The sequence below is a fragment of the Salmo salar genome, chromosome 13, assembly GCF_965601325.2.
Source record: "Salmo salar chromosome 13, fSalSal1, whole genome shotgun sequence".
In the NCBI taxonomy this organism is placed as follows: domain Eukaryota; kingdom Metazoa; phylum Chordata; class Actinopteri; order Salmoniformes; family Salmonidae; genus Salmo; species Salmo salar.
In genome coordinates this window covers 109,576,303-109,600,000 of record NC_138303.1, presented here as the reverse complement: position 1 = coordinate 109,600,000, position 23,698 = coordinate 109,576,303, and the positions used below count along the sequence as shown (strand labels likewise).

At 43.1% G+C, this 23,698-nt stretch overlaps 1 protein-coding gene across 1 annotated transcript in view; it reads left to right on the top strand.

The window, feature by feature from the left end:
• The window catches only part of LOC106568532 (asparagine--tRNA ligase, cytoplasmic), a 36,778-nt gene extending 17,862 nt beyond the window's left edge, over positions 1 to 18,916 (top strand). Inside the window, exons 14-15 of the mRNA XM_014138958.3 lie at positions 5,263 to 5,394; positions 18,205 to 18,916. Coding sequence (XP_013994433.1) covers positions 5,263 to 5,394; positions 18,205 to 18,336 — 264 coding nt within the window. The 3' untranslated portion in view covers positions 18,337 to 18,916. The remainder of the gene's footprint in view (positions 1 to 5,262; positions 5,395 to 18,204) is intronic.
• Positions 18,917 to 23,698: the final 4,782 nt, after the last annotated feature.

The following is a 23,698-nucleotide window of genomic DNA, read 5'->3' as shown; positions in this document are numbered from 1 at the left end:
AGTCGATGTCCGCGGCCCCGGAGATGCGTCTCCTAAACTCGGTCCCCAAGCTAGAGCGGTGTTTGTCATCCTGAAAATCGGGTCTTCTCACTAAAACTTATGTAGCATCCGAACGGTTTGGTCTACAAACTATTATGACCCCTCCCCCCCTTACGAAAGATGACTCTCTTAAACACAATGGTGTACTCCGTTTGGCTCTACGACCCCCACAAGCCTTACAAGACTAGTCTGAAGGTAGCCGGGTACCAGTTTTAAAATGAGAGGAAGTATACAGCGCATTCGGAAAGTATTCAGATTCCTTGACTTTTTTTTCAAATGTTGTTACATTACAGCCTTATTCTAAAATGGATAAAAACATTTTTGTTCATCAGTCTACACACACACACACAGTACCCCATAATGACAAAGCACAAACAGTTTTTTTATGTAAATTTTTATACAAAATTCTAAGCAGAAATACCTTATTTACGTAAGTATTCAGCCCCTTTTGCTATGAGACTCGAAATTGATCTCTGGACATCAGGACTGCGATTACTCACCACGGACTGGCAGAATCCTTTTTTTCCTTTAACGAGTCTGACGAGCCCGATGCCAACGATATACTGCTTTCTCGGGAACAGGCCCAGATCCCCGTGATCTGCGTGAAGAGGAGGCGAAGAAAAAAGGGCCAGAGGGCGGGCTGCCTTCTGGGAATTCGTAAGCGATCGAATAAACTCCTACTTCCTTCCATTCTGCTAGCAAACATGCAATCTTTGGACAATAAAATAGATGACCTACGCGGAAGGTTAAACTACCAACGGGACGTTCAAAACTGTAATATCTTAAGCTTCACGGCGACGTGGTTGAACTACGACACTACCAACATACAGCTGGCTGGTTATACGCTGCACTGGCAGGATAGAACAGTGGTGTCTGGTAAGACCAGGGGTGGCGGACTATGTATTTTTGTAAATAACAGCTGGTGCACGATATCTAAGGTAGTCTCGAGCTATTGCTCGCCTGAGGTAGAGTATCTCATGATAAACTGTAGACAAACAGTACCTACCTAGAGTTTATCTGTATTTTTCGTATCTGTTTACATAACACCACAGTCAGAGGCTGGCATTAAGACAGCATTGAATGAGCTGTATTCTGCCATAAGCAAACAAGAAAACACTCACCCAGAGGCGGCACTCCTTGTAGCCGGGGACTTTAATGCAGGGAAACTTAAATCCGTTTTACCAAATTTCTATCAGCATGTTAAATGTGCAACCAGAGGGAAAAAAAACTCTGGACCACCTTTACTCCACACACAGTCGCATACAAAGCTCTCCCTCGACCTTCCATTTGGTAAATCTGACCATAATTCTATCCTCCTGATTCCTGTTTACAAGCAAGAATCAGGATCTGCACTGAGCTGAAGGCTGTGGGACTCTAACCCGGGCGCTTATAAGAATTTCCGCTATGCCCTCCGACGAGCCATCAAACAGGCAAAGCATCAATACAGGACTAAGATCGAATCGTACTACACCGTCTCTGACGCTTGTCGGATGTGGCAGGGCTTGCAAATCATTACAGACTACAAAGGGAAGCACAGCCGAGAGCTGCCCAGTGACACAAGCTTACCAGACGAGCTAAACAACTTCTACGCTCGCTTTGAGGCAAATAACACTGAAACATGCATGAGATCACCAGCTGTTTTGGAAGACTGTGTGATCACGCTCTCTGCAGCCCATGTTAGTAAGACCTTTAAACAGGTCAACATTCAAAAGGCCGCAGGGCCAGACGGATTACCAGGACGTGTACTGCGAGCATGCGCTGACCATCTGGCAAGTGTCTTCACTGACACTTACAACCTCTCCCTGTCCGAGTCTGTAATAACAACATGTTTTAAGCAGACCAGTATTGTGCCTGTGCCCAAGAACACTAAGGTAACCTGCCTAAATGACTACCGACCCGTAGCACTCACATCTGTAGCCATGAAGTGCTTCAAAAGGTTGGTCATGGCTCACATCAACACCATTATCCCAGAAACCCTAGACCCGCTCAAATTTGCATACCGCCCCAACAGATTCACAGATAATTCAATCTCTATTGCACTCCACACTGCCCTTTCCCACCTGACCAAAAGGAACACCTACGTGAGAATGCTATTCATTGACTACAGCTCAGCGTTCAACACCATAGTACCCTCAAAGCTCATCACTAAGATAAGGAACCTGGGACTAAACGCCTCCCTCTGCAACTGGATCCTGAACTTCCTGATGGGCCGCCCCCAGGTGGTAAGGGTAGGTAACAACACATCTGCCACGCTGATCCTCAACACAGGGGCCCCTGAGGGGTGCGTGCTCAGTACCCTCCTGTACTCCCTGTTCACTCATGACTGAGTGGCCAAGCACGACTCCAACACCATCATTAAGTTTGCCGATGACACAACAGTGGTAGGCCTGATCACAGACAACAACGAGACAGCCTATAAGGAGAAGGTCAGAGACCTGGCCGTGTGGTGCCAGGACAACCTCTCTCTCAATGTGATCAAGACAAAGGAGATGATTGCGGACTACAGGAAAAGGAGGACCGAGCACTCCCCATTCTCATTGGCGGGGCTGCAGTGGAGCAGGTTGAGAGCTTCAAGTTCCTTGGTGTCCACATTACCAACAAACTAACATGGTCCAGGCACACCAAGACAGTCGTGAAGAGGGCACAACAAAACCTATTCCCCCAGGAGACTGAAAAGATTTGGCATGGGTCCTTAGATCCTCAAAAGGTTCTACAGCTGCATCATCGAGAGCATCCTGACTGGTTGCATCACTGCCTGGTACGGCAACTGCTCGGCCTCCGACCGCAAGGCACTACAGAGGGTAGTGCATACGGCCCAGTACATCACTGGGGCCAAGCTTCCTGTCATCCAGGACCTCTACACCAGGTGGTGTCAGAGGAAGGCCCTAAAAATTGTCAAAGACTCCAGCCACCCTAGTCCTAGACTGTTCTCTCTGCTACCGCACGGCAAGCGGTACCAGAGCACCATGTCTAGGTCCAAGAGGCTTCTAAACAGCTTCTACCCCCAAGTCATAAGACTCCTGAACACCTAATCAAATGTCTACCCAGACTATTTGCCCCCCCTTTTTACACCGCTGCTACTCTCCGTTGTCATCTATGCATAGTCACTTTAATAACTCTGTACCGGTAGCCCCCTGTATATAGTCTCGCTATTGTTATTTTACTGCTGCTCTTTAATTACTTGTTACTTTTATTTCTTATTCAGATCCATATTTTTTTTTCACTGCATTGTTGGTTAAGGGCTTGTAAGTAAGCATTTCACTGTAAGGTGTGTTCTATTCGGCGCATTTGACTAATAACATTTGATTTGAGATGCATCCTGTTTCCATTGATCATTCTTGAGATGTTTCTACAACTTGATTGGATTCCACCTGTGGTAAATTCAATTGATTGGACATGATTTGGAAAGGCTGTCTATATAAGGTCCTAGAATTGACAGTGCATGTCAGAGCAAAAACCAAGCCATGAGGTCGAAGGAATTGTCCGTAGAGCTCCGAGACAGGATTGTGTCGAGGCACAGATCTGGGTAAGTGTACCAAAACATTTCTGCAGCATTGAAGGTCCTCAAGAACACAGTGGAAGAAGTTTGGAACCACCAAGACTCTTCCTAGAGCTGGCCGCCCGGCCAAACTGAGCAATCGGGGAAGAAGAACCTTGGTCAGGGAGGTGACCAAGAACCCGATGGTCACTCTGACGGAGCTCCAGAGTTCCTCTGTGGAGATGGGAGAATCTTCCAGAAGGACAACCTTCTCTGCAGCACTCCACCAATCAGGCTTTTATGGTAGAGTGACCAGACAGAAGCCACTTCTCAGTAAAAGGAACATGACAGCCCACTTAGAGTTTGCCAAAAAGGCACCTGAGATGAAACTTAGATTGAACTCTTTGGCCAAAATGCCAAGCGTCACATCTGGAGGAAACCTGGCACCATCTCTGTTGAAGCACCATCCCTAATCTGCAAATATTTCTAAAAACCTGTTTTTGCTTTGTCATTATGGGGTATTGTGTGTAGATTGAGGAGGGGGGGGGGGGGGAACAATTTAATCCATTACAATAAGGCTGTAAAGTAATTCTTTTGGGAAAAGGTCAAGGGGTCTGAGTACTTTCTGAATGCACTGTATATGGAGAGAGTTTAGTGCCTAAAATAAGGGATAAATACCACCCCCCCCAACAAGATACATACATAGATAGAGAGATATATATATATATATGAGAGAGAGAGAGAGAGAGAGAGAGATTATGTATATTTCATGATTTTTCTTATATCTCTCAGATATTGGACAGACACTTCAGAACTTCCTTTAGATGTTTAGACTCTAGAGGGTTATAGCTATGTTTTAGTTTCAATCAAATGAGGAAATATCTCACCGTTCCATATTATCTTAAAATCTCATAAAAACATGAGCAGGTGTTTGTCCTACAGTAACATTATACTATGCTATTACTGTATATTTCATTATTTTATGTAGAAGACTATCATTATCAGATCTTGAATAGATTGATTCAGCTTTGATCTAACTTTTTATTAAACGAGTACCATTCACCAGTGTTGCCTGTCTCTCTACGAGTAGTACAGAATCCCGCACATGTGCAGAAGCTTCGGGACCTTTAGCTGTCGGGAAGAGGGGTCCAGAAAAGTCCGATCCGCAGTCACTCTTGTAATGAATAAGATTATATGGACAGACATCAGCACTGCTTCTCTGAAATACTTTTTGAATATGGGCCCTAAAAAAACTACACCCGAAAACCTCTATTATAGGATTATTCTTCCTCCCCAGTGACATAACTAATCGTTATTGTTGTCCTTGCTGCTCCTCTCTCCAGTGAAAAAACTCATTTTTGTCTCTGCTGCTCCTCTCTCCAGTGAAATAACTGTTATTGTTGTCCCTGCTGCTCCTCTCTCCAGTGAAATAACTCATTGTTGTCCTTGCTGCTCCTCTCTCCAGTGAAATAACTCATTGTTGTCCTTGCTGCTCCTCTCTCCAGTGAAATAACTCATTGTTGTCCTTGCTGCTCCTCTCTCCAGTGAAATAACTCATTGTTGTCCTTGCTGCTCCTCTCTCCAGTGAAATAACTCATTGTTGTCCTTGCTGCTCCTCTCTCCAGTGAAATAACTCATTGTTGTCCTTGCTGCTCCTCTCTCCAGTGAAATAACTCATTGTTGTCCTTGCTGCTCCTCTCTCCAGTGAAATAACTCATTGTTGTCCCTGCTGCTCCTCTCCCCAGGTGGATGTGCTGATGCCTAATGTTGGAGAGATAGTAGGAGGGTCTATGAGGATCTGGGATGCTGAGGAACTGCTGGAGGGATACAAGAGGGAAGGCATTGACCCAGCCCCTTACTACTGGTACACTGACCAGGTATGCACATCTACCCTACCCTCTAAATACTGGTACAGTGACCAGGTACGTACATCTACCCTACCCTCTAATACTGGTACACTGACCAGGTATGCACATCTACCCTACCCTCTAAATACTGGTACACTGACCAGGTATGCACATCTACCCAACCCTCTAATACTGGTACACTGACCAGGTATGCACATCTACCCAACCCTCTAAATACTGGTACACTGACCAGGTATGCACATCTACCCTCTAATACTGGTACACTGACCAGGTATGCACATCTACCCTACCCTCTAATACTGGTACACTGACCAGGTATGCACATCTACCCAACCCTCTAATACTGGTACACTGACCAGGTATGCACATTTACCCTACCCTTTAAATACTGGTACACTGACCAGGTATGCACATCTACCCAACCCTCTAAATACTGGTACACTGACCAGGTATGCACATCTACCCTACCCTCTAATACTGGTACACTGACCAGGTATGCACATCTACCCTACCCTCTAATACTGGTACACTGACCAGGTATGTACATCTACCCTACCCTCTAATACTGGTACACTGACCAGGTATGCACATCTACCCTACCCCCGGTATAGGGTGGAAAGAGTACTGAAAGTAGCTCATTATAAAAGGTACTCCGATTTTTTTTTTAATGTAATTTTAGTTATTTTAAATTTCAATTAAAAACATTGACAATTTATAGCTAATTTCGTTAAGGTTTCCTGAACATTGTTACACCATCATTTTCATGCAATACATTTAAAAAGGAAGAGTAAATTAATGTACAGGATTTGTCGATACTATAATATTTGAAAATAAATTAAACATTGAATGCCGTTATGTATTGATGAATTATAAGAATACAATTACAAACAAAAATCACCCATAAACGCTATTTTCCTCATTCATTCACTCATTCCTTCATTCACTCACTCACCCATACAAGGCCAAATGTGGAGTGCCAGGGCATATTGGACATACCTAAAAAGATTTGATGTCAAATTAGTTCTAGAGGCAAGAACAGAACATCATGGAAATCAAAATCCATAAAGCAAACCCTCCGGAACAAGAGAAGGGGGGGGGATTACATATGTGGGATTACATTAGACTCTCATTTTTCTCCACCTTTACAGTATATATTCACTCCTATTCCTCTAATGATTAGAGGAATAGGAGTGAATATATACTGTAAAGGTGGAGTTACAGGCGAATATATATATATATATATATATATATATATATATATATATATATATATATATATATACGCACGCACGCATTTTATACACTGCTCAAAAAAATAAAGGGAACACTTAAACAACACATCCTAGATCTGAATGAATGAAATAATCTTATTAAATACTTTTTTCTTTACATAGTTGAATGTGCTGACAACAAAATCACACAAAAATAATCAATGGAAATCCAATTTATCAACCCATGGAGTTCTGGATTTGGAGTCGCACTCAAAATTAAAGTGTAAAACCACACTAAGGCTGATCCAACTTTGATGTAATGTCCTTAAAACAAGTCAAAATGAGGCTCAGTAGTGTGTTCTGTGGCCTCCACGTGCCTGTATGACCTCCCTACAACGCCTGGGCATGCTCCTGATGAGGTGGCGGATAGTCTCCTGAGGGATCTCCTCCCAGACCTGGACTAAAGCATCCGCCAACTCCTGGACAGTCTGTGGTGCAACGTGGCGTTGGTGGATGGAGCGAGACATGATGTCCCAGATGTGCTCAATTGGATTCAGGTCTGGGGAACGGGCGGGCCAGTCCATAGCATCAATGCCTTCCTCTTGCAGGAACTGCTGACACACTCCAGCCACATGAGGTCTAGCATTGTCTTGCATTAGGAGGAACCCAGGGACAACCGCACCAGCATATGGTCTCACAAGGGGTCTGAGGATCTCATCTCGGTACCTAATGGCAGTCAGGCTACCTCTGGCGAGCACCTGGAGGGCTGCGCAGCCCCCCAAATAAATGCCACCCCACACCATGACTGACCCACCGCCAAACCGGTCATGCTGGAGGATGTTGCAGGCAGCAGAACGTTCTCCACGGCGTCTCCAGACTGTCACGTCTGTCACGTGCTCAGTGTGAACCTGCTTTCATCTGTGAAGAGCACAGGGCGCCAGTGGCGAATTTGCCAATCTTGGTGTTCTCTGGCAAATGCCAAACGTCCTGCACGGTGTTGGGCTGTAAGCACAACCCCCACCTGTGGACGTCGGGCCCTCATACCACCCTCATGGAGTCTGTTTCTGACCGTTTGAGCAGACACATGCACATTTGTGGCCTGCTGGAGGTCATTTTTCAGGGCTCTGGCAGTGCTCCTCCTGCTCCTCCTTGCACAAAGGCGGAGGTAGCGGTCCTGCTGCCGGGTTGTTGCCCTCCTACGGCCTCCTCCACGTCTCCTGATGTACTGGCCTGTCTCCTGGTAGCGCCTCCATGCTCTGGACACTACGCTGACAGACACAGCAAACCTTCTTGCCACAGCTCGCATTGATGTGCCATCCTGGATGAGCTGCACTACCTGAGCCACTTGTGTGGGTTGTAGACTCCGTCTCATGCTACCACTAGAGTGAAAGCACCGCCAGCATTCAAAAGTGACCAAAACATCAGCCAGGAAGCATAGGAACTGAGAACTGGTCTGTGGTCACCACCTGCAGAACCACTCCTTTATTGGGCGTGTCTTGCTAATTGCCTATAATTTCCACCAGTTGTCTATTCCATTTGCACAACAGCATGTCAAATTTGTCAATCAATGTTGCTTCCTAAGTGGACAGTTTGATTTCACAGAAGTGTGATTGACTTGGAGTTACTGTGTGTGTGTGTGTGTGTGTGTGTGTGTGTGTGTGTGTGTGTGTGTGTGTGTGTGTGTGTGTGTGTGTGTGTGTGTGTGTGTGTGTGTGTGTGTGTGTGTGTGTGTGTGTGTGTGTGTGTGTGTGTGTGTGTGGTGTGTGTGTGTGTGTGTGTGTGTGTGTAAATTGGCCCATAACTCCTTTACAGCGTTCGGGAAGTATTCACAACACTTTTTAAATGTTTATTTTTTTTTTTCAAATGTTGTTACGTTACAGCCTTATTCTAAAATGGATTCTTAAAAAACAATCTACACACATTAACCCGTAATGACAAAGCGAAAACAGGTTTTTAGAAATTTTTGTAAATGTATTCCAATTAAAAACAGAAATACCTTATTTACATAAGTATTCAGACCCTTTGCTATGAGAATCTAAATTGAGCTCCGGTGCATCCTGTTTCCTTTGATCATCCTTGAGATGTTTCTACAACTTGGAGTCCACCTGTGGTAAATTAAATTGATTGGATATTATTTGGAAAGGCACACACCTGTCTATATAAGGTCCCACAGTTGACAGTGCATGTCAGAGCAAAAACCAAGCCATGAGGTCGAAGGAATTGTTCGTAGAGCGCTGAGACAAGATTGTGTCGAGGTACAGATCTGGGTAAGTGTACCGTAAAATGTCTGCAGCATTGAAGGTCCCCAAGAACACAGTGGCCTCCATTATTCTTAAATGGAAGAAGTCTGGAACCACCAAGACTCTACCTAGAGCTGGCCGCCCGGCCAAACTGAGCAATCGGGGGAGAAGGGCCTTGGTCAGGGAGGTTACCAAGAACCTGATGGTCACTCTGACAGAGCTCTAGAGTTTCTCTGTGGAGATGGGAGAACCTTCCAGAAGGACAACCATCTCTGCAGCACCCCATCAATCAGGCCTTTATGGTAGAGTGGCCAGACGGAAGCCAATCTTCAGTAAAAGGCATATGACAGCCCGCTTGGAGTTTGCCAAAAGGCACCTAAAGGACTCTGACCATGAGAAACACGATTCTCTGGTCTGATGAAAACAACATTGAACTCTCTGGCCTGAATGCCGAGAGTCATCTCTGGAGGAAACCAGGCACCGCTCATCACCTGGCCAATAACATCCCTACGGTGAAGCATGGAGGTGGCAGCATCATGCTTTGGGGATGTTTTTCAGCGGCAGGGACAGGGAGACTAGTCAGGATCGAGGGAAAGATGAACGGAGCAAAGTACTGAGCGATCCTTGATGAAAACCTGCTCCAGAGTGCTCTGGACCTCAGACTGGGGTGAAGGTTCACCTTCCAACAGGACAACGACCCTAAGCCCACAGCCAAGAAAACGCAGGAGTGGATTTGGGACAAGTCTCTGAATCTCCTTGAGTGGCCCAGCCAGAGCCCGGACTTGAACCCGATCAAACATCTCTGGAGAGACCTGAAAATAGCTCTGCAGCAAAGCTCCCCATCCAACCTGACAGAGCTTGAGAGGATCTGCAGAGAAGAATGGGAGAATCTCCCCAAATATACAGTGCTAGTCAAAAGTCACACCTACTCATTGAAGGGTTTTCTTTATTTTTTATTATTTTCTACATTGTAGAATAAAGAAATCAAAATATATTTTAGGTTCTTCAACGTTGCCACCCTTTACATTGATGACAGCTTTGCACACTCTTGGCATTCTCTCAACCAGCTTCATGAGGTAGTCACCTAGAATGTATTTCACTTAACAACTTTAAGTGCAGTCGCAAAAACCATCAAGCGCTATGATGAAACTGGCTCTCATGAGGTCGCCACAGGAATGAAAGACCCAGAGTTACCTCTGCTGCAGAGGATAAGTTCATTAGAGTTAACAGCCTCAGAAATTGCAGCCCAAATAAATGCTTCACACAGTTCACGTAACAGACACATCTCAACATCCAACTGTTCAGAGGAGACTGTGTAAATCAGCCCTTCATGGTCGATTTGCTGCAAAGAAACCAGAACTAAAGGACACCAATAAGAAGAAGAGACTTGCTTGGGCCAAGAAACACGAGCAATGGCTATTTGACCAAGGAGGAGAGTGATGGAGTGCTGCATCAGATGACCTGGCCTCCACAGTCACCTGACCTCAACCCAATTGAGATGGTTTGGGATGAGTTGGACCACAGAGTGAAGGAAAAGCAGCCAACAAGTGCTCAACATATGTGGGAACCCCTTCAAGACTGTTGGAAAAGCATTCCTCATGAAGCTGGTTGAGAGAATGCCAAGTGTGCAAAGCTGTCATCAAGGCAAAGGGTGGCTACTTTGAAGAATTATAAAATACTTTTTTTTTTTTTTTTCATGGTAGGGTAGATGTTTTCTTTCTACTAAATGTCTTATGTCATTATAAACTGAACACAAATATAAACGCAACATGTAAAGTGTTGGTTTCATTGCTGAAAAAAGAAAATCCCAGAAATTTAAAAATTTTCCAAGCTTTCCATAAAGCTTATTTCTCAAAAGAAAATTGTTAGTGAACATTTTATTCTTTGTCAAGATAATCCATCCACCTGACTGGTGTGGCATATCAATAAGCTAATTAAACATGATCAGTACACAGGTGCACCTTGTGCTGGGGACCAAAAAATGTCACACAACACAATGTCAGAGGTCTTAACGTTTTGAGGGAGCGTGCAGTTGGCATGCTAACTGCAAGATTATCCACCAGAGCTGTTACCAGAAAATGTTATATTAATTTCTCTACCATAAGCCGCCTCCAAGGTTGTTTTAGTGAATTTGGCAGTACGTCCAACCGGCCTCACAACTGCAGACCACGTATAACCACGCCAGCCCAGGACCTTCACCTGCGGGATCGTCAGAGATGGGGAAGAGTATGTCTGTAATAAAGCCCTTTGGTTGGGAAAAACTAATTCTGATTGGCTGGGCCTGGCTTCCAAGTGGGTGGGCTTAAAAGAGTAGCTGCAGTGTTCGCGGTAAAATATTAAGCGTTGTTAACTTGAACGAAGCACTGTAATCTAATTTAACTGATTTTAATGCTTAATATATAACAACAATATACACAAGTATTGTTTTTTTGTCACATGATTTTGGACAAATCCATCAAGACACCAACCATGATAAAGGGTTATGAAACAGGTTTTAAATCAACATCTGAATTTGATTGAATATAACTCTGGCTCACTGTGTCGTGAAGAGCAGTCCAAAACAGCCGAAGACGACGCTCACAAAAGCCAGGTAGGCTTGTGTTCAGTTTGAGGGACAGCTTCTTTATGTATGGAAAGGAATGAAGCAAGTCCATCTTGTCTGACACACAGGAATTGTACCCATCCAGCTCCCCTGTACCTTGTGACCTTTTGGGCGTCAGTGATGGAGAGTAAATAATCTTTGTGTCAAGATGATGCTTTACCAAATCTGTATAGCGACAAATTAAACATTTCTGCAAATTCTGCTTTGCGGCAACTTAGTTCATCATATCACTGACATTGCAATAGGCCCAACACAGTTGTTATTCTCAGATACGGAGACTGAAGTGAGTTTGTCAGATGTTCTCAGACTTTAAAAAGTTGTCTAAATGTTGATGAGTTCCATGTCTAGCTGTACCTATTGTGTAGACTTGCACAGTTAGACTTAAGTCTCTGGCTTTTAGATTAATGTAATGCTAATTTACAACAAAAAAATGTACTGTGGCAAAGGGACAGATTCTAGTTTTGTGAACAGAATCTTAGAGATCGAATATTTGCAAAATGTTGGCCAAAATCCATCGTCTCCCACTGTGCTTCCTCTCATCACCATATTTAGTGGTGAATGGAAATGCCATCCGGATATTTCAGATTTATACATCTGGGGGAAACGTCTGGCTCATTGTTCCAGGAATATGATGTGAATATCTTCGGCTGTGAGTGATGGGAATAAAAATAAATAAATCAGCCTCAGCAACAATTTTAATAATACAATGGATGTTTTGTGCACAAATATGATAGGAATTGTCTTTCTCAGCGATGATTCAGTTAAACTGCAGTACAGAAGCAATACTGTAGTCAAAAGCATGCTTCCAGACCGGAACCCTGGCTCCTTGCTACCATCGGGTGGTGGTTAGCCGTTTAGCTAACTTAGCTGCAAGGATAGCTTGCTAACGGTAGCATGCTAGAAAACTAGGTTAACGTTTCCACAATCGTTTACACATGTTTGCTGAATCTTTGGGCCATTTTCCTAAAACTCTAAACGCAAAACCACAAACATCTACAAATCTCTAGCAAAAGCAAACACTGCATTCAAAACTGTTTCATCTCTTTCCAAAATGTTTTATTATTATTTATTTTTTTGCATCAAATTGACACACGTCATATGAATAGATCTGTCTACCAACCAACACACTGATGTGCTCAACACTACTATGAACATCCCATCAGTAGGTTTATGCCTTTTGCATTTTCAGTATTACACTGTAGCTGGTTGTAAAATATTGTTACAGTAATGTATACCTACTCAAATATACATAAACACACACAAATGCAATACATTAACAAAAACATTGTCATTTATTTCCAAAATGCAGTATTTTTGAACACTTGTATGTAACACTTTCCGTACCCAACAGGAGAAACCAGAAAAAACATTCAGTAAGATAAAAGGTTTTCTGTACAAAAATTTAAAAAAATTAAAGCGACTCATACTTTCCAAACATCTAAACATGAAAAGACAAAAACATGTGCGAAATGTAAGAAGAAAAAAAATACATTAGGCTGCATCCTGCTTTGTTCTGACCACAGCACCTCATCTACGTCACAAGTGATGTTCTCTCTGGCTAAACAGCGGGGAAAGAATCTTCTGGAGTGACGGATCCAGCCGCCGAAAGCCCCCACATCAACTTCACCACATCCATCCTCCATTGCCTGGAGAAGAGGCGTGCGTGTGAGGGGATGGCGGTCACATACCTTCCGTCGCCATGCCGAAAAAAACTCAAATTGGGTTTAGGAATGGGGAATATGGTGGGAGGTATAGAACGATAACTTGTGGGTGGTCGATGAACCAGTTGGGGACCAGAGCAGCCTGGTGGAAACTCACGTTGTCCCTGATGACAATATACCTGGGCTGCTCTGGTCCCACCCATCTGCTCAGCTGGAATGAGGATGCCGTGTAGTGTGTCCAGGAATGTGATGAGAAGGGCGGTGTTGTAGGGATCAAGGTTGGCATGGTGATGGAGGAAGCCTTGCTGGCTAACGGCTGAACACATGGGGATATTCCCTCCACGCTGTCCAGGGACATTCACAATGTCACGGTGACCAATAATATTCCGTCCCTCGTCCCTTTTTGGCGAGGTTGAAGCCAGCCTCATCAATGTAAATATAAACGTGCTGAATTGCAGCGGCATCCAGCTCCAAGACTCTCTGAAACATGACAACAAGACAATATGTGACGTAGACCTAAAGCAGTCAATATGGTGAGGCACAATACACTGGATTACATTGTTACAGTGTAGATATGATAGTAAATTCACAGTATAGTACTTACTTGCACATATTCACAGCGCTGTTCTTTAACCTTCTCTGAGTTTCACTCAAATGGCACCTCTGTAGACCCATTTCATCCGGATTCGGTTGCGCTGTAATACACGGTCCAATGTAGACGAGCCCACCTGGTGAATGTTATTGAATATTGTGTTGTCTGCAATTATGTGGCTCTGGATTTGTCGTAGTCTAATGGTATTGTTTGCCACCACCATGTTCACCATAGCTGTCTCCTGTTCTGGCGTGAACAGACAGTGTCTTCCACCATGGCCTGGCCGTCTTATCAGTTCTGAAGAAGATCCACAATATGATATGATTGGTTACAGTAAGCTAAAATCTATTTTCTTTCAATATGAAATGACATTGGCCAACAATCACTGAGTAACATAGGCCTACTGATATGTCGGACTGCAGCGTACTACAGTATCCCATACATAAAGAGCAAAGTGTAGATAGATGGTAGGTAGGTAACGTACCGGTTGTCATTTCTGAATGTACGGATGATAGATGTAACCGTGTAGCGAACTCTCTGCCCAGCCTCCCTCATACTCAATCCATGGTTGAGCACATGGTCAACCAATGAGGCCCTGATCTCATCTGAGACAACTGTCCTTCCTCGTCCTCCTCTTCCTCCTTCACCTCTAGCTCTTGTTTCACCATTGACTTCTATTTTCCTCCAAAACAAGAGGAGCTCATCTGTGGCCTTTTATCGTGCTTAAAGCTCTGATTTTTCAGTGAACAATTCAGCAACTGGTGTTTACACCTGTGAGGAGTCGGTGTTGCCAATTGGTGTATAGAGCTTGACATTGTGATTGGTGGTGCTTTCCAAAGGGACAAAAGAGATTTTAATTTTGAATGTTGAAAACTGAGTGTAAAGCAGGAATTGTGCTTGCAATTTTTGCAGACTTGGTTTAGCGATTTGGTACATGAGTTTCAGGTTTCGGGTGATTTTGATGTTTCAAGTTCCAATTTTAGTGTGTAAACAATTTGTAAACAAAAACTGTAAAAGCCTAGTTCACATTACCCCCATAAGCACTCCTTTACGTGTCATTCATATCAATGGGGACGTCCACAACGGACTGGAAATGCAACGCCCCCTTGAGGTCGAAGGCTTCGTTGCAAGACTGACGCCGCATACTAAGAAATTGTTCAAACTTTGCGTCGTCTTCAGGGGGAAATGGAGTCCCTGGAGAAGGCGGGAACGAGATGGTTGTTAGGAGTAATGCAGTATTATCAAGAGGAGACGTGTACTTGGCAAAACGGAGGAGGAATGAATGAAAGTGGAGAGCGAGGGACGAAGAGGGTGAGCTTGAGTCAGATTAGAATGGTGGATAAAGGGAGATGGTTTGTTAAAGAAGAATGGTAGAAAGTGTAAGCAGAGGGAGCTGAAGACAGGAGGAGGAGAAATGGAAGTGAATGAGGGCGAAGTATCAGAGGTGGTAGGTGAGGTGAAGTTATCAGAGCCCGAAGGCTTGCACCGAGGGTCAGGATAAAGCTTCCGGCGCCGACAAAGATGGACGCCTCGCTTCGCGTTCCTAGGAAACTATGCAGTATTTTGCTTTTTTTTTTATACAAGCATTTCGCTACACTTGCATTAACACCTGCTAACCATGTGTATGTGACAAATACATTTGATTTGATAAAGATGATTCTGTGACAGTAGGAGTAAAGTCTTACCTTTTGGCTGATCCATTTCTGGTTTCACGGTGGGTGGGGAAAAACAGAGTTGGGTGCTGTGGAATTGGTGAAGGTAACCAGAAATGGTCTAGTGATAATTGTTTGTGTTTCCGCTGGTCAGAGGGAGAAGGCTCTCGGCAGTAAAACAAATCGGGGCAAGAAAAGTGAATTGTTTCGCTCTCAAGAAAAGGGCACCAATGAAAGGAGTGATAACTGGGTTAGCAGTAAATATAAAGGTTTACCAGCTGAGGGGAAAGATTCCCGGTGTATTGTGATGCTCGTCGTTTGATGCGACGCAGACAGGGTGGCGAGAATCAGACAGGGTGGGGAGACTCAGACAGGGTGGGGAGACTCCGACAGGGTGGCGAGACTCCGACAGGGTGGCGAGAATCAGACAGGGTGGGGAGACTCAGACAGGGTGGGAGACTCAGACAGGGTGGGGAGACTCCGACAGGGTGGCGAGACTCCGACAGGGTGGCGAGACTCCGACAGGGTGGCGAGACTCCGACAGGGTGGGGAGACTCCGACAGGGTGGGGAGACTCCGACAGGGTGGCGAGAATCAGACAGGGTGGGGAGACTCAGACAGGGTGGCGAGACTCCGACAGGGTGGCGAGACTCCGACAGGGTGGGGAGACTCAGACAGGGTGGCGAGACTCCGACAGGGTGGCGAGACTCCGACAGGGTGGCGAGACTCCGACAGGGTGGGGAGACTCCGACAGGGTGGCGAGACTCCGACAGGGTGGCGAGACTCCGACAGGGTGGGGAGAATGAGGAAACGGAAGAGTCGTTGTCTGTTCTTTTGAGTTTTGAAGTTGAGTCTTTGCCTGACAAAGTGAAGCTAGGATATATAAGTTATCCTGTACGAGTGTATGTTCCGAATACATTACGATGTTACAGGTGCCAAGCTTATGGGAATGTGGCAGCAGTGTGTAGGAAGGGAGGGTCCAAGGTGTGCAGAAGTGTGCAGAAGGGCACGAGACAAAGGAATGTGTAGTACTGGGGAAAGTAGTAGAATGTGTTAATTGTAAGGGTGCCCATGGGGCTGAGGATCAGAAATGTCCCGTGTGAGAGAGAGGCAGGTTGAGGTTTCCAGGGATAGAGTAGAGCAGAAGTTGTCATATGCTGAGGCAGTGAAGAAAGTAGAGGAAGGTGGGTTAAGGGGGTGGAGTGGTGAGAGCAGTAGAGATATACCAGTACAGAGGGATAGGGCAAAATGTAATATAAGGTTCAGTAAGATTGGATTTTTAGTATTTATAGCAATGGTTATCAATTGTACAGCAGGGATGGAATGGAAGTCGCAGAAAATGGAGGTTGTGGTGGCAGCTGCAGAGGTATTTGGGTGTGCGAGACTTGACAGCAGAGTTACAGGGTGTGTTAAGTGGTGATATCTCATCCTTTCAGGATAATATGAGGTAGGAATAAATACATTTAATTAGTGGAATAGGGTAGTATTAATTTGATTTTATACAATTTTGAAATTAGTGAGTGTAGTGTTAGATGGTAGGGTATTTATTTATTACATTTTATCTATCAAGCAAAGTGTAAGGGAGTTGTACTCCAGTCTAGTAGGTGGCGGTAATGCAACAAATTGGAGTCGTCGTCTTCAGTCCCAGTAGTCCTTTAAAGAACAGGAAGTTACCAAACCACACAGGATGAAAATACCTGGTTTTCAGTGATGGCTTCATGGGATAGCTAACAACTTGTAAACAATTACCCACTCATATAAGTGAGTACTATTTTAATAGTAATGTTAAATCATACATGTTGGCTGTCAAGCCAATTTCTATTACATGACTGTTGCCTCCCGTTTAAGTTTATTGTGATGGTAATAGGTTTTTTTGAATGATAATTATTAAGTCGAGCTAGCTTGACTTGCTATAAAGTTACAAACAAGTTGAGGAAGAAGTAATTAAACAAATGTTTTATCACCTTATCCTGTCTTGAATGAAAAAGGTCATATTTTGCTATCTCCCAAAAATAAATGTGATCTCTGACGAGAGACGTGCTCCCCATATTGCATTACAAATACTACACTTGTTCGTAAAGTATTTAGTCGTTTTATTTCACCTTTATTTAACCAGGTAGGCAAGTTGAGAACAAGTTCTCATTTACAACTGCGACCTGGCCAAGATAAAGCAAAGCAGTTTGACACATACAACAACACAGTTACACATGGAGTAAAACAAACATACAGTCAATAATACAGTAGATAAATAAGTCTATATACAATGTGAGCAAATGAGGTGAGATAAGGGAGTTAAAGGCAATAAATAGGCCGTAGTGGTGAAATAATGACAATAATTACAGTAGCGGGCCAAGACTCCGTGAAGATGACGTACTGCGGAATGAAATGTAACGGGGCAACAGACGGCTATACTGACAGCTGAGGTCATCCACAGCAGCAACAACATGTCTAATTCCTGGCTAGCTAGTTATCTTACCTCTACAATGTTTACTCCAATTCGAGAGAGTTTTATTTGCCACCTCCACCATCCTGGGTAAAGCGAAGCTTGCATTGTGTCGCCTCTCCTGTGATTTGAAGGAAAACTGTTTACCGTTTCCATTGGTTTCACAATCACCACTTTTGATTTAAAAAAAACGTTTCACAATACGTCTCAGATGAAATAATACACAATGAGACAAGTCTGATTTGGACGTTCATCGACGCAGTCAGTTTCATAATGTCTTATATCATTGAAACGGACCTATCCACTCGTCAAATTCTTGTTTTTCTGTTGTCCTGATCACATCCTTCACACAAACTGTTGAGAGTAGTTTGGGATGGTATAGTTGTGTTACTAATGTTTAACGTTGTTGTCTCTTCCAGAGGAAGTATGGTACCTGTCCCCATGGTGGCTACGGGCTGGGCTTGGAGAGGTTTCTAACCTGGCTGCTGAACAGACACCACATCAGAGATGTGTGTCTCTACCCGCGCTTCATCCAGCGCTGCCGACCCTAAACTACCAACTACCCGCCCTGGCCCTCTGTCTGCAGCTAGATTGCACTGTAAACAGACCAAGGCTACGTCCCAAATAGCAACTTATTCACTGTATAGTGCACTTCTTTTGACCAGGGTTCATATTAATCTGGTAAAAAAAGTAGTGCACTACTTGGGTGCCATTTGGGATGAAGCCTATCATCCTATTACACAGCAGGAGACCAACTTACAACGCTTGAGTACTAAAGACGAAATCACTTAATTAATCATCACTTAATTAATCAAATCACATTTTATTTGTCACATACAAATGTTTAGCAGATGTTATTACAGGTGTAGCGAAATGCTTGTGTTTCTAACTCTTAACAGTGCAGTAATATCTATCAATTCACAACCTAAAAGTAAAAGAATGAAATTAAGAAATATATCAATTAGGATGAGGATTATTTCAGGATACGAGACACAAATCTACTAATTTTAAGGGTTTGAAATGTAATATTATTATTATTATAATTTTTTTTTTTTTGACAACTTGCAATTCATGCTGTCCAGCAAATACAATATGTCTGCCAATAAATGTATACCGTATGTGCTACTACGATGATGGTGTTCGAATGTTTTTCTGTGGGGAGTTCATCATGCCTGGGTCCCAACTGATACTCTATAACCTAATACAGTAGGTCCATGACTATAGTGATGAGGATGTGGGACCAAGTCAGTCAATCAACATTTAGGTTATGTTTGCTCCCGAGTGGCGCAGCGGTCTAAGGCACTGTATCTCAGTGTCACTACTACTACTACCCTGGTTCGAATCCAGGCTTATTTAGCTGTCACGGACAGACACGTTTTTGACATCGGAGACAGTCCCGTGTCGTTGCCTACTCGGGGCGCTCGGCTGTCACCGACGCTCGTTTAATGTGAGTGGATCAGTGACTCAAATGAGGGCTACGGATCTCTCTGTTTTTTGTTTTTTCCAGTCCCAGACATCCCAAAATGTTCAAACATGTTTGATTTTATCGGCACAATCTTCAGTACTCTTGTAGTGTAAGATGTGCAACGACACATCTACACATTCTACACCTGCATTGCTTGCTGTTTGGGGTTTTAGGCTGGGTTTCTGTACAGCACTTTGAGATATCAGCTGATGTAAGAAGGGCTATATAAATACATTTGATTTGATTTGACACGTTTTGAGAACGGGGACCAACGGGAACCGACGTGGACCGACGGGGAACGGGGACCAATAACAGCTCGCCAGAGTAGAAGCCAGTGAGCTGATGCCGTTGTTTCGCATCACCCAGAATGTGTAGAGTAGCAGGAGCGATAACTACAACTAGTAAGCTTTTGTACTTGTCCTTAACCAAAGCTATTCAATTCAAAATGTCGGCTAGATATTTCAACTCTGTATGGCTAGCGCGAATGTCTTAATGAAAACGTTTGAGGCTGCTTTGAGCCACAGCTCATTGTAGATACGTTAAATACAATCCTTTATTTAACTAGGCAAGTCAGTTAAGAACAAATTCTTATTTACAATGACGGCCAAAACCTAACGACACTGGGCCAATTGAGCGCCGCCCTATTGGACTCCCAATCACGGCCCTTTTGTGATACAGCCTGGAATCGAACCAGGTTCTGTAGTGACGCCTCTAGCATTGAGATGCAGTGCCTTAGATCGCTGCGCCGCTCGGGGAAGCCCAATAATCACGTTGTTTTCGTGAGACCGCGTGGTATCGAGAATCATAATGACCAAGTGAAGAATATTGTAGCGTGACCCCCGTCTTGTGCCGCATCGTTTAGTGTGCGCACCACTACGCTGGCAACACAACACAGCTACAGGGAAGACAGGCGTTTAATGTGAGGCTCAGCGACGTTAGGATTTTGAATAAACGGTGATGTAATTATTCCAAAACTGCAGCTCATTGTTGGAACATCTTTCTCTACTTCAATCAACCAGCCCATTTTTACATTTGTGATTAAACTTGTCATTTGGCAAGAAATGTATTTTGTGTATCCCATCAGTTCGATGTATTTCTGTAGGCCTAAATGGGAGCTTGTGTACACACTCAGGATGCCTGTGTAGAGGGAGCAGTCAGAACACGAGTGAGTGAGACATTTTAGGGTGAAGAGCTGCCTGATTCTTGGCTGAGTTTCTTTGTGCTCATGTAGGCCTATGGAACACGAGTCAAAGCAAATTATGGCTTCCATCTGGCCACTCTATCATAAAGGCCTGATTGGTGGAGTGCTCCTGAAGTGGTGGTCTTTCTGGAAGGTTCTTGCATCTCCATAGAGGAACTCTGTCAGTGACCATCGGGTTCTTGGTCACCTTCCTGACCAATGTCCTCCTCGCCAGATTGCTCAGTTTGGCCATGCAGCCAGCTCTAGGAAAAGTCTTGGGGCTTTAAAACTTCTTCCATTTAAGAATGATGGAGGCCACTGTGTTTTTGGGGACCTTCAATGCTGCAGAAATGTTTTGGTACCATTCCCCAGATCTGTACCTCGACACAATTCTGTCTCGGAGCTCTACGGACAATTCCTTCGACCTCGGGGCTTGGTTTTTGCTCTGACATGCACTGTCAACATGTTTGCCTTTCCAAATCATGTTCAATCAATATAATTTACCATAGGTGGACTCCAATCAAGTTGTAGAGAATGATCTCAAGGATGATCCATTTATTTTTTTTGATTTAACCAGGTAAAACCCGTTATGAGGTTAAAAACCTCTTTTACGAGGGCGTCCTGGCAAGAAGGCAAAACAGCGAAATGGCAGCGTGTCCATAAAACATTACAGAAAAAATACAAAATACACACCAAAGACGATTAGAAACAACTGTAGTTATCTCAAACAGTGTTGTCGATCAGAGTCTTAAAAAACAGGCAAGGACACCAACTCCCCTAACTTTAAAAAAAAATAAAAATATTTTGAAGCATGATCCAGGATGAAAGGGCATTATGGGAAAAATGTTTCCGTTTCTCAGTTGTAGCCTTGAGGAACAGACAAGGACAGCAGCGACTGTGAACGAAGACTATATTGAGTGACTGATCTGGTCAGTAAGAAACAGAGAAAAAAAGGCATTTGTCCCATCAATGCTTTGTACACAAAAGTGTAGCGGTGGTTTCGCCTCCTGGTGGAGAGAGAGGTACATTGCACCACAGCGTACAGATCACAGTGATGGGTCAGTGATCTAGCGTTGGTAATAGAGGTTAAAGCACCATGATACATCGTTTCCAGAGTTGTTGTTTTTTCAAGGTACTTGCTGAGGCCTGCATATAAACAATATCACCATCATCCAGCACTGATTTAAAAATATATATATATATACTTTGAACAAGATTTTCTGTCTAACATTGAAAAGCAAGATTTGTTCCTGAAATAGAAATCCAATTTGAGCTTTAATTTTCTTGGTCAAGTTATCAATGTGCTGTTTAAAATTCAGCTTTTCATCTAAACAAATACCAAGATATTTATAGGAGGTGAACCTATCAATTTGCTGGCTTTTTATTTATTTTTATAGTTCAAGTCTGCAAGTGACTCCATGTGTTCACTTTCGGGGAAGTTAGAGTTCAGTTAGAGAAAACCATCAACTTTGTTTTCCTTTCGTTTCAAGCGCAAGTTTGAATTGGAAAAGCTGCCTTTGAATAACATCAAAAACCAACTGTAATGGAATCAATGGAAACAGGATGCACCTGAGCTCAATTTCGAGTGTCAAAGGTAAAGGGTCTGAATACTTACGTAAATAAGGTACTTCTGTTTTATTAATTTATTTTTATACATTTTGCAAACACTGCTAAAAAAATCTGTTTTCATTTTGTGATTCAATTCATTTTTCAATCAATTTTATAATAAGACTTTAACGTAACGAAATGTGGAACAGGTCAAGGTGTCTGAATACCTCACGAACGCGCAGTTGGTTGTCATGGAACACGAGTCACTTTGAATGTTTACATACTTTTATACTGATTTCAGATGTGTATATACTGTATTTTAGTCATGGTTCATCCTATAGAACTACTGCTGTTCACACCTTTTCTATTCATATACTGTCCATACTGTCTATACACACCATACTATATAACTACTGTCTATACACACCATCCTATATAACTACTGTCTATACTGTCTATACACACCATCCTTTATAACTACTGTCTATACACACCATCCTATATAACTACTGTCTATACACACCATCCTATACAACTACTGTCTATACACACCATCCTATATAACTACTGTCTATACTGTCTATACACACCATCCTATATAACTACTGTCTATACACACCATCCTATATAACTACTGTCTATACACACCATCCTAAATAACTACTGTCTATACACACCATCCTCTATAACTACTGTCTATACACACCATCCTATAATAACTACTGTTTATACACACCATCCTATATAACTACTGTCTATACTGTCTATACACACCATCCTATATAACTACTGTCTATACACACCATGCTATATAACTACTGTCTATACTGTCTATACACACCATCCTATATAACTACTGTCTATACTGTCTATACACACCATCCTATATAACTACTGTCTATACACACCAGCCTATATAACTACTGTCTATACACACCATCCTATATAACTACTGTCTATACACACCATCCTATTATAACTACTGTCTATACACACCATCCTATATAACTACTGTCTATACACACCATCCTATATAACTACTGTCCATACTGTCTATACACACCATCCTATATAACTACTGTCTATACACACCAGCCTATATAACTACTGTCTATACACACCATCCTATATAACTACTGTCTATACACACCATCCTATATAACTACTGTCTATACACACCATCCTATATAACTACTGTCTATACACACCATCCTATATAACTACTGTCTATACTGTCTATACACACCATCCTATATAACTACTGTCTATACACACCATCCTATATAACTACTGTCTATACTGTCTATACACACCATCCTATATAACTACTGTCTATACACACCATCCTATTATAACTACTGTCTATACACACCATCCTATATAACTACTGTCTATACACACCATCCTATTATAACTACTGTCTATACACACCATCCTATATAACTACTGTCTATACTGTCTATACACACCATCCTATATAACTACTGTCTATACACACCATCCTATATAACTACTGTCTATATACACCATCCTATATAACTACTGTCTATACACACCATCCTATATAACTACTGTCTACACTGTCTATACACACCATCCTATATAACTACTGTCTATACTGTCTATACACACCATCCTATATAACTACTGTCTATACTGTCTATACACACCATCCTATATAACTACTGTCCATACTGTCTATACACACCATCCTATATAA